The 12714-nt window shown below is 31.3% G+C and overlaps 1 protein-coding gene across 4 annotated transcripts in view; it reads right to left on the reverse strand.

Annotated features, from left to right (window-relative positions):
• The window catches only part of LOC121120791 (synaptotagmin 1), a 93637-nt gene that overhangs the window by 65876 nt on the left and 15047 nt on the right, over positions 1 to 12714 (reverse strand). For all 4 annotated transcript variants that reach the window (XR_011780556.1, XR_011780554.1, XR_011780555.1 and 1 more), the window contains exons 2-4: positions 2514 to 2783; positions 1058 to 1147; positions 588 to 730 (exon numbers count right to left, since the gene is read on the reverse strand). Coding sequence is in view for 1 of the 4 variants with exons in the window: in XM_071889090.1 (XP_071745191.1) it covers positions 588 to 730; positions 1058 to 1147; positions 2514 to 2577 (297 nt within the window). In the remaining 3 variants the exon portion in view is untranslated. The remainder of the gene's footprint in view (positions 1 to 587; positions 731 to 1057; positions 1148 to 2513; positions 2784 to 12714) is intronic.

Here is a 12714-nt window from a genome sequence, read left to right on the forward strand (position 1 = left end):
TTACATTAATTGTTTTACCTGCCCTCACTTTTAAAAGTTGTGCTGTGTTTTACAATAATACAACGGTGTCACACGTCAATCCAAACTTATATCGCACGAATTGGGACCCCCCCTGTACACTGTATTAACCTATCTGACGTAACAATTTACCCGTTTTTGACATCGTACTAATGTACAATCCTGTATATTACAATGTCAATATTACATAATATGTATAAGGTAATAAAGTTATCGAAAGGCTTTATTGCTTATAAATACTGATATAGTTGTATGTATTATAAATAAGATGTCATGAACCAGTTATTCAAAATGAAATGATGAATTCGATTAATAGTCAAAAAATGGCTTGTGTTAGTTATATGTAATATAATATGACACTATTAAATCCAAACTTGTACACAACATATATGAATACATACATAATATACATGTGGATATCATGTTATCAATGATGATAGTTTAAAAAATAAAAGTTATTTTTAAAGATGTGGCGAGTTTTTATATACCTATGGAGAATATTGTATTTACACATATTTTAAATATGTTCGAATCGGTACTGCTAATCAAAAATACTAGTTCAATACTACCTTGAGATCTCCGGCTCTTGGTGCTCCATTTTTTACATTCCGAGCGGATTTCGTCGTTGTTTCAGTTTTTTGAGTATTTCGTTTCTTGGAGAAGAGACGACGAAGATAACAGAGGAATAGAATGCAAAAAATTGCAAGTGTCACTGCAAAAAACAAAAAATAATAACCATAAAGCCTTGTAATCTTTCACAAATGAATGTAGAGGGAAGGAAGAACATTTAATTTTTTATTTCAAATGTTTTTGGTTTTTTTCATTCAAAAGTACATAATACATACTTTAATGGTATATTAAGTCAAGAGTCATTTCCATTTGCAGTATGTCCCTATACACAGGACGTAGATATATAGGTAGAGTTGATTGATTGAGTGAATACTTTAATCAGTGGTTCTTATATATGTACATTGTTGTTAGAATTACATGGGTACTTCATTATCAAAATAAAAGTTATAAATAATAAAAAGATTATTACCTATTAGCATAAGTATCCCACTATAACTCTTTCCTTCGCTATTGTTTTGATGCTTGTGACGTTCAATTCGGTCCTTAATGGCTTGTGAATCTGAAATACATATATAGTATAGATGAAGTGAAAATAACTATAATTGCTAAATGTATTCAAAATAATGAAATGGAGACATTTTAAAGGTAAAATACCTTTACAAGAGGTAGTAACCACTACATTATTTCATTCATACAATATGGGTAAGAAAAAGAGTCATGCCACAAAATGACATGACTCTTTTATGAGAAAAGAAAAAAAAATTCCGCTTTTATCCTTTAAATAATCTCTATTCAACGGAAAAATTGAGTTTACTCGAATGATTTCAAAATTGTAGGGGAGAAAATAAGAACAACTATGAGCTGAATTTATTTAGTACTTGTAGATATTTTAGCTCTAGGAGTCATTTGAGAAAGTGCTGCATGCTCATATTTTATAAACAGCTGATTTTTAGCAAGCTAGGCTCATGTGTTATGGAATTACCAAATTACAGAGTATTATTTTCCCCACTTTCCTTATAAAACCATATACAAAAACGCTCAAAGGCAATACAAGTTGTTTTTTTTAAGCACAGTTTATGTACATATTGCAGATATGACTGTTTCTAATCAAATCTTTGACATCATATCAGCAAGAAAGTCACGATTGGTGCACGAATTGTATGCAAAAACAAACTTATTAACTTCGTAACTCCTTTATACTCGGATGGAATTACTATATGCGTAGAAAATTCATTAAAATAATTAAATCGTGTTTAGGAATGATGATGGATTGAGTCTTTGTTTTTTATTGCTCATTTGATCATAAAGATCATTAAAATGTTTTTTTTACAGCTTATGGGATGGAAAAAACAAATTAATTTTTTATAGTTCTTTTAGCAAAATAAATACATGAGTAAATAAAAAGTAATTGATTTTATAATGATACATAAACACAGTTCATATAATTATTAATTTATTCTACACAAAGAAAACCAATAAGAGCACTTGTAGGTAGTATTGGATTGGTCAAAAAGACTTAAAAGAATACATTCCTTTCAGTCCGGTCCTAATAGCATTGGTCAGTCATAGGACCGTTCCTTATTAGTCTTTTATGGTAACTGCTGTAGCTGAAATGACGAAGTCCTTTTAGCTGGTTAGCATAACATCCATAGAGACAAGGTACCTGAAGTTGAAAGTAGGGAGTGTGTGACTAGAACTAATTCTTATATGTAGGTTTTAGCTACAATTTATTATTTTTTTTCAGTCCTAGCTAGGACTTAAGAAAATAAAAAGATAGAAAAACTGTAGATCTGGATGATCAACGTATCGGTCCTTAGGACCGTTCAATCGTAGAAAAAGACTGAAAGGGGTTGGGGATCCTTTTTTAGGAAATGATTCCTATGACTGATCCAACACTATTCATAGTTATAAATATATACACTTACGTGAGTCCTGAATAGCTCCTATCAATGGTGGAGTCATTTCAGTTTCTCTTTTATCAATTATCATACTTTGAAGAAGAGTCAAATAACTCTTATTTGCTGTTCCAGCTATTCTTTGGTTCTAAAGGTTTTGGAAGGATGATTCAAGAATCAATTATTTTGAGGAACAAAAAAAGTAGCAGCATTCTAAGAATGTGAGGTTTGAAATGAATGGCTAACTTGCCCTCATACCAAATAGTCCTTTGATTCTCGTATATTATAGCATCAACAGATCTGGAAAAAAACAAAAAACAATTAGAATTTTAAAACGGGAAACATTTATTTTAGGTTATGTTTTTCTGTGGGGGACTTTATATGATAGGCTCAACCAGGGTTTTTTGACAATTTATCGTTATTCGATACAACCACAAAATCGATAAAATGAATTAATTAATCATTGTTTGTTATGTATTAATTATGCACTAATTGTTAGTTTTAAAATGATTTTTTTATTCTTATGTTTACATGGTCTCTCTACGATCGACCGGAATTTTCTAAAAAGGAGTGATGTGTGCTCACTCATGAACTCTCCGTCCTATTTTTCTTTCATCCTTTGTTTTTATTACGTCAGTGGAAGGGGGGTGGGGATATATAATTTTTTGTGTATAATATATATATTAATCTTATAATTAAAAAAACTAGAAAGAATACTTTCATCAATACTTTTTTATACTGTAGACATAGATTTTGCCAATACCGGGTGTAGAAAAAGTTCTGAGATCTGCTTCTAAGTATTTATTAAAATAATCGTAATTGAACAGCATGATGTAGTACAAAGAAAAATACATTATCTTTTACTTTAAAATTTATAACAATTATGAATCTGTCCACCATCAGCCTCAATGACAGGCTATAACCGCCTCCGGAACCCCTTGCTCACATTAGTAACGTAGTCCTTTTTCATGAGCTTCCACTGCTGGTTAACAGAAGTCTTCAGGGCATCAATATTCGGGTGGTGGACTTTGCAGGCCTTCTTCTCAATTTGCTACCAAAAGGAGTAATCCAGTGGATTCAGATCAAGGCTCTAGGGGGCCAATGGTTATTGGACCAGAACTTCATCTTGCTACCCATCCACTCTTGTACAACAATAGCAGTATGGGTGGTAGCGCTGTCCTGCTGAAATACGTACTTAGCCTAGTTGGACTCCTTCTTGGTCTTGATGATATAGGGACAACATTTTCCTTCAGCACCATCAAGTAGTCAGCTATAGGTAACCGTCATCCAACAGGAAACCAAATTGAAGCATTTTTTCTCCAGTTGATGTCACAACTCCCAACATCATCACAGAGGCCGGATGTCTGGTCATGGTGACTGTCCTGATGCTGTCGTCAGCCTAACCAAAGAATATATCAGATCATTTTGCTTACTGTAGATAGAGTCAACGGCAAAGGTATTTTCATCAGAGAAAAAAATTACCCGGTTGCTGTTGTGCTTCAGATAATTCAAGATTTGTTGAGATCACTGAATACGGAGTTCTTTTTGACGTTGGGATAGGAGTGACCTCTGAATTCTTTTAAGTGGCCTTCCTCCAGCCTTTCGGATGACCTTCCCCACAGTTGTCCGATGCATCTTCTTCTTGGTGTACTCTGACATCTTCATCTTTGGGTTGATCTTAAAGGCCTCTATGATGTCTTCAGATTTCACTTCGGTGGGTCTTCCACTCTTGTGTTTGTCCTTAAGGATGTCCACATCAGCCAAACGTATTCTGACCCAAGATGCTTTTGCATTGCAAACGTTTAAGGCATTTATGATGTCCGAGGTTGTCCTCCAGTTGCTGATTAAATTACCTATGATGACTCGTCTTGCCTCCATTGCGACATATACAAAAAAAAAAATTTACAACGTCTACATCAATCAAAGGCTTATAATCTAACCTATTCAAAAATAATCGGAACTTTAAGATTTAATCGACAACATCTATTTAAATATGTATTTATTGAAGTTCTCATTACTTTTTCTACAACCGGTATGGGTTATACAAATTATTTATCATTTTATTTCAAGGAAAGTTGTCATTCTAATCTAAAACTTATTAAAAATTTTGTCCCAGTCACAATGTATGTTAATATTTTGTTGTTTTTCATATATATGAATGTATGAAAAAATGAAATCAAAAGGGATTTGAATTTGAGTGTTGTTTCATATTAGATATTTTAACGAAGCATAAGAAGTAAAAATATCTTACTTATGTATTTGGTATTCTTTATCCATCTTTACAGCTTTAAATTATAAAATGTATTTTTTTTTAAGATTAAAAGCGTGGAGCCCTTTCGTGGAGTGAGTATTCTATATTTTGTACAATCCATAAGAAGGTTCTGGCATTACCTCAGTGCCTCTCCTTTTACAGCCTTTGGGAACCATTTTTTGGTATTAAATGGGTTCTTTGGATGTTTTGGATGAACTAAAAGTGGTTATTAACAATCCCACACTACCCCTGGAACACTGCCAATCCGAGGGTGGAGAGTATTCAAACATTTTATAAGAGGTCTTAAGCAATTTATTTCGCCCTCCTCCTCCTATATTGCAATAATATTACTCACACTTGAAGGTACACCCTTGGGAGAAGGAACAAACAAATACGTTTAGATATTTATCATAAATAATATTTAGCTAATTTATAATGTGTTATTATTCATCATAAAGTTTGAACAAAATGTGGGCAATTTTCCTTCATGGCAAAAGGGAAAAAAATTTAAGTGTAAACATATAATTTTTAAGGGTTTCGTTAAGAAAACAATAACCCCTTGGTTATTTGAATCATTTATCCTTTAAATAATTCAATGATAAATTATTCAAAATGCTGATTTCAGAACCAATATTTATTTAGTTCAAATTTTTATTTTACAAAATTTCATGTGGATATAATATATAAACATTTTAGTTAACGAGTACAAAGAAAGTGGGTTGATAAATAAAATAATATACTTCGACTAGAGGGATTTTTGTCTCAAAAATATTTAAAGCAAATCAAAGTAAAATTAGTGCAACCGTTGTTGGGGAGTTTTTCTCAAGCCTGAAGATATTTTTAAATAATTTTAAAAGAAAGGAAACCATAATTAAATACCTATCAACATGGAGAAAAAGAGATATTTTCTCATACTGATAGGTGATTAGATAATAATTATCGTCAAACTCTTGGAAATCGAAGTTATTGCTATTGTTTTTATCTCAGGATGCATTATGATACGTATTACTTCAAACTTTTTAACAAATGAAGCGTATGCTTACATATTGTATGTAAGATTTAAGCATGAATTAACTATGTCATTTCATTTCAAGTATAATTATTATTTCTCTTTCATGAATATGTATATTTGTGCATTTACTGCAAATTAAATGGCACCATCAAAGTTATCATGAGTCAACAAAAAAAATCTTTTAAATTCCATATTAATTTCTAGTTAAAGTTTAACCCGCTGATCACGAATATATAATTAGTTTTTCCGCATCAAATCTGGTTTTCTAGAATTTTTGAAAAATATTTTTACGCTTTTTATAAGTTTAAGACAAATTAAAAAAAAAAAAATAATCTGTGACTCGGATTAAATTTAATTTATTCCTTCTAAAATTTTATGTTGTTTTCAAATCTGCGCTAATATTATCCAATCTTGAGAAAATGCAATTAAAAGATTTAAAATCATCATATCTTATAGGTTTTGTTTAAAAAGGAGGAGGATGTTGGTTTTCAATTGTCTTACACTAAAAGAGTTCATTTAAAGCGTAAATAAAACGGATTTCCACTATAAAAGACTCATTGGTTCAGAAGATCTAGTTTAGCGACAACGTTGATTTTTTCCTCAATTTTATTGAGGAAATACTCAATAAGAGATTTATAAAATAATTGAAGATGGTTCATAACGTTCCTGGAATCGTCTTACTGCCTTCTTGACCGTCCCACTAAGTAAAGTCCTGAATAACCACCTCATTCCAGCTCTAAAGGATATTTTGGTGCTGTAAGGACCTTGATTGGAAACCTGTTTAACATTGCCCAGGACAAATAGTATTGAGAGTTCAATAGTTTAGATTCTAAGGCTTTGATTGTTGTAAACAAATTCTGTATATATTATAATGAAGGCAAAAAGACCCATCATAGGCAATTTTATCCCGGCGGGAGAATCACCTCCGACATCATGAAGGCTTTAAACGAGAGCAAGGCCACGGGTGAGGTATTGTTAGGTTGATGGTGATAATCTAAAGGAGAAACAAAAGAGTGGAAGACCCACCAAAGTGAAGCCGGAGACATCATGGAGTCCTTTAAGGTTAAACAACGATGAAGATGTCAGAGTACTCCAGGAAGAAGAAGGTGCATCTGGCTAGTGTGGACAATGCCATCCGAAAGAAGAATTGAGAGGCCACTCCTATCCAACGTCAAGAAGAACTCTATCTTCAGGGAAGTCAACAATTCTTTAATGATCTGAAGCACAACAGCAACTGGGTAATTTTTTCCTCCGATAAAAAGACCTTTACACTTGACTCCGTCTACAACAAGCTAAATGATCGGGTGGTATCCTATGGTTAGGCTGACAACAGCATCGGACAGTCATGACCAAACATCCAGCCTCTGTGAGGATGTTCGGATTTTTAGGATCAACTAGAGAAAAAATGTCTCCAATTTGGTTTCTATTGGATACCGGTTATTCGCAGTCGACTACTTGATGGTGTTGAAGGAAAATGTGATCCCATAGATCACCAAGATCATGAATAAGTCCAACACGGCCACGTATGTATTTCAGCAGGACGGGCTCCGGCACATACTGCTATTGTTGTACAAGAGTGGATGGGTAGCAACATAAAGTTCTCGTCCGAGAACCTTTGGCCCCCTGACAACTGAATCCACTAGATTACTCCTTTTGGTGGCAAATTGAGAAGAAGGCCTGCAAAGTCCGCCACCCTAATATTGATGCCCTAAAGACCTCCATTAACCAGCAGAGGAGGATCATGAAATAGGAATACGTTGCCTTTGTGAGCAAGGGGTTCCAGATGTTGTTGTAAGCTGTCATTGGGCTGATGGTGGACAGATTCATAATTAATGTGAATTTCTTATAGTAAAATACATTAAAGAAAATGTATTTTCTTTATACATTATCATCCTGATCAATTATGAGTATTTTAATGACTACTTACAAGCAGGTTTTTAGTACTTTTTCTACAACCCGTATATTATTTATCAACAAAATATTCTTCCAATATAATGGGAAAATTTCATTATAAAGAAAACTTGTAGTTATACTTTTTGAAGTTTACTTACTCAAGTAAAAAAAAATTATAAAATAGAAAAAATATATCTCCATAAATTTAAATGATAATGAAAGATTAATATAATTTTTTAAACAAATTATTATTTTATTAAGTTACATCATGTTTGATACATGAGTTTTGGAATATACAATTTCAGCAGTTTGACAATTTTTGGTTCAAATGGTTCATAATACAATGGAAAATAAATAATCAGTGGATCATAAAACCAAGAAATATGCAAATCTCTTATTTATGAGAATCAGATGTAGCAAATGTATTACCAAATCGAAAAAGTACTAAATCCACGTGTTATTATTTTTTTTTTTAAAGAATTATACCTCTAATTAGAGGGGTTTCTTAAAGCGAAAATAAGTGTATTTTTAATAAACATCAGCACTATCAATCAGTCAGCTACTTACAAGGGGAAAATTCCATATCTGGCAAAAAATTAAAAAATCTTCTATTTTGACGGATTTAAAAATAAAAGACATCTTTGTTCTTAAAAATAAACAAGGGCTATAACTTAAAAAAAAATATGACCACCCCGATCTAAATATTAAATTCAATTCTTTGATTTGATTTACAGACTGATTCTCTGAACCAAACGGACAAATTTGAAGGGTAACACCAACAAAAAAATTGTAATTTGGTGTTCACTACAACTGGATTGGCTCTAGTTTGTATGATGTATATTGTATACTATAGTAAACCTACATATACATTATACATGTAAATACTATCCATATATTTTTACGAATCAATTCGATCACTATTGTTATATGTGACGTAAATTTTATCGTTCAGCCCATAAATATATTAACTGTATTATTAAATGTACATATTTGCTTTTCAATCAAAAATGTTTTGTGATGATGGAAGATTTATTCTTTCATATTCTTCCAATTATTACTTCAATATACCTATACTCTTCGTATATACATTACTTATGTATTGAGTCAACAAATAATTTTTTAATTTTTGTGCATTTTTAATAGGAATGGGCACAAATCTTGAACTGTGCATGGAACAGTTGGCTTTCCTTAACTCCTGGTTAGCCCAAATACTCTGTTTTTAGTCTGAAGCTCCTCGTCATTAAGGCTGAGCCCTTCCCTTTCTTAAAGTTTGTTGTAGAAGACCAATCATCCACTAACTATCGAAACTTGGAGTTATAGTCTTTACTAATAAGAATTATAGAGAGACCTCTTGGGTTAGTTTAGGAACATACATTCATTTTAAAGCGATTTAAAATACTCGCTGAAATAATTAAATAAACACTGTGAACATGTCTCTTAAGGCTAAAGTATTCAAGTATTTAGGGACTTAGATACAGTGAAAATCTTATCCACAAAAAACTTGGGGGCTATGACCTCTCTACAGCCTCCTTCTGGTATCGACGGTCCTACATTATAAATATGATTATTGTCTCATAAATGATGAAGACAGATAAAAAGAGGCTTTTTATCTTTAGATGCCTTCTGTGAAATTAAAGATGCATATATATATTTTTTTTTAATCTACCCTACTATAGTATCTTTCATCAAAATGCCTTTCGATATATTGAATATAAGTGATAGAGAAACATTTCTAACCTCAAGTATGGTTTGAATATGGTTCAGGCCAATAAAATGTTTTTTTTATCCTAGAAAATAAATGGGGAGAAAGAAGAGCTAAATGAATCTGGGAAGTTTTAATTCCTCTTCTCTATGATGCATAATCCTTTTGATTCTAAATACTAACCGTGTCTAGTAAATCGAGTTTCAATAGATATTTACAATTTACTTCCATGGCAAATGATTAGTTCCTGAGATATGGAGTCTGACATTCTTTCAATTTAAGTAAAAATCTATGGGATACATCAAATAGTTATATTTTTTGAACCTGTGGGTCAATTTCGACCAAACAAAATAATCAGTAAAAATATGTTTAATAAAGTTAAATTTAGGAAATGTTTTTGCATTAGCTTTTTTTGGAACTATGATCTTAAATTTGACTTCGTGAATCAAGTGTTATCTTACAAAGCTAGAAAAATGCATTTATTTTTAACAATCTTTGAATGTTATACATAAGATACATTATTGTAGAAATAAAAAAAATGTGGTTTTGATGATGTTTCATTTTGAATTAAAAATGAAATGCAGTCATTTTATAAACACGCCATTATATGTAATAATTAATCATTATCATCATGTTATTAAAGAGTAAATTTGAAATATTTATAGTGGTTATTGAATAGACAATTTTATTTTTAATATATTGTGAGAAAGATATATTTGGTTTTTTTTTTAAAACTTTTAACACCCATATTTCTAGAATTAATGAACCATAAAACACTCTCTTAGTACGAATAAAATAAAACGAGAAATAACGTGGCCAACCTGACAATTGGAATAATGTTAGGGAGGGGAGCAGGTTCTATGACGGTTTATTAGATCAGCTGCAAGGAGCTGTTAGAATAAAGAAATAAACACAAATCCTACTCCAAGGTCAAAAAGGACTTACTTTTTTAACTCCCATTGTTATTTATTTTCCATCTTTCATGAGTACATACACAAGTTATTACTTTACACTTAGACTTTCTATTGTCAAAAATTCAATTATAATGATAAAAGCGTTGGAAAATAAAAAAAAAACCCTGAGTTGTTTTGGTACGGAATGACCCTATCATGAAATATCTAGGATACCTACTATACGTACCCTATTATTTGTATAGTTTCAAAAGATATATAATTCACTAATATTAATTTAACAGTGTTTTGTAAATTAGGTTTTCGAAGCATGCAATCCTTTTAGGAAGATGTTTCATGAATGATGAAAAAATATATACAGGATGTATATATAGATTTAAAAGGCATGGCCATATCAGATTATATGTAGATATTGGTCATCGATAAGTCAATTGATTGATTATTATTTTTCTTGATATCTATTGAATTTATCGAATGTGACATATGCTGATATAAGTTATCATTTCCCATTTTATATGGATCCATAGTGATGTTAAACATTAAATGATATATACAAAAATTATGTAATTCCCTTTTCGAGGGAAAAGTGGGATCATTTATTTATACAAACATTGTTTTTAAGAGGCCCCTTTTGGAATGTTTTTGAACAATTTAGTTATGATAAATACATAAAGTACTTGGAAATATAATGAGTTGATTTAATACAGTGCATTTCTGATAAATTGTTGTCATCTTAAATCAATCTTTAAAATCTTAATCCAAAAACAAACAAATGTTATAGGTTTAGTGACACTTTGTTTAAATTTTTTATCTTAATGTTTTTTTTTGTTAATATGTAAACAGCTGATAAATATGGAAAAGATCAAAAGAGATGCCGTTATTACTCTCTTCCGCGCGGGCCATGAAGCAAGGAAATTGCAAAGCTCCTAAATTTCTACAATCGAACTGTCTATTGTATTATAGACAAATTTAAACAATCTGACAATGCTATCATGAAGAAACATAAGCCTTGGAAAAAAAAGAAACGCACCCCATGTTTCTTGGCTGAACTCAGACGGTCAGTAACAAAGCATCCCCAGGTTCTGCAAGTTAGCAAAAGATTTGCCAGGTGAGCAAGGCAACCATCTATTGAGCTGTTTTTGAATATCTTGGCCTTAACTCTTATCCCTTAAAGCATCGTAATCTTTTCACTGATCCAATGAATGCTTAAAGAGTGATCCATGGGAAGAGACTTCATTCCTCTCTAAATCCTTTCTTTCTTTCTTTTTTTTATTTATAAAAAAAGGCTTTAAAGGTTAAACCTTCTGCAACTTTTAATTTTAAATATCCTTTTCGTGCTGAATGGGCTAAAAAACAAAAATAAATGTGGATTTTAGCCGGCGGGCGTTCCAAGACCTGAATTTTGGGCAGAGTATTGTTGCAGATGTGAATAAGATCTTTAAAAAGTGGTATTTATATATTTTTAATGAACAGGTTTAACTAAATGCTTATTAGTTTTGAATTATTATTATTATTTTTATTTTTTTATTTGATTATATTTTGCTTTCTTTCACAAAGCTGTTTTTCTCGTAAAATAGAAATACTGACTTTATTTATCTGTAAGTAAGACAACATTTATCTATAGTTTTGAATATAGAAGCCAAAAGAAAAGAGTTTGATCAGTGCGATATAGACTGTTTCAGTGAATGTCAGAAAGCTACTATTTATGTAGTATGGAAATAACTAAATCTTTCCTAGTTAAGGTAGACATCGATTCACAAATACTATAGTAAATCTAAGAAGCTGAAAGAAAGGCCAATCATTTTTATAATCTACCTTTTAAAGGGCATCGATAATTGAATTAGTGTTAGCAACTTGGGGGATATGAACTTGGAAGAAACTTTTCAGTAACATTAAGGGATTGTTTATTTATGTTCTTTGTTTTTCTCTAATAAAAATCCATTACTCTCGACTATAAATAAATTAGACGTAGTTATATATCTACATAAGTATAAATACAGATACTTGATATACTAATTATATCCACCAAAACCAAAAAATATGTGATGATATGATATTATTTTAGCCAGCACTGAGGAGATCTGCCGTGTCCACCCATATTCCTCCCTCAAGGATTGATAATCAACAGCAAGAGAGTAAAACACAAAATGAAACCCATGGTTTCAACTTTCTTGCTGGTTTAAATATAGTTTAGTCAATTATTTAACCAATAATTATTATTCAAAAGCATCCTTGGCCTATATAACATATAGGGATACAAGTTAAGAAAATGCATCCATTGTTAGACAACTGAATGTGGAAGGTCATAAGTTTGATTAATCTTCAATTAAATACATATATGAGATCAGCTTCAAAAACCTTGAGCACATTTTAGAGGCCGTGATACTTAGCACTCACTTGAAATAAATGTGAAAATGGGCCTGTTGATAACTTTCTTTCTCTCCACTTAAATAAATTATGTA

Source organism: Lepeophtheirus salmonis, chromosome 6 (assembly GCF_016086655.4).
Source record: "Lepeophtheirus salmonis chromosome 6, UVic_Lsal_1.4, whole genome shotgun sequence".
NCBI lineage: Eukaryota > Metazoa > Arthropoda > Copepoda > Siphonostomatoida > Caligidae > Lepeophtheirus > Lepeophtheirus salmonis.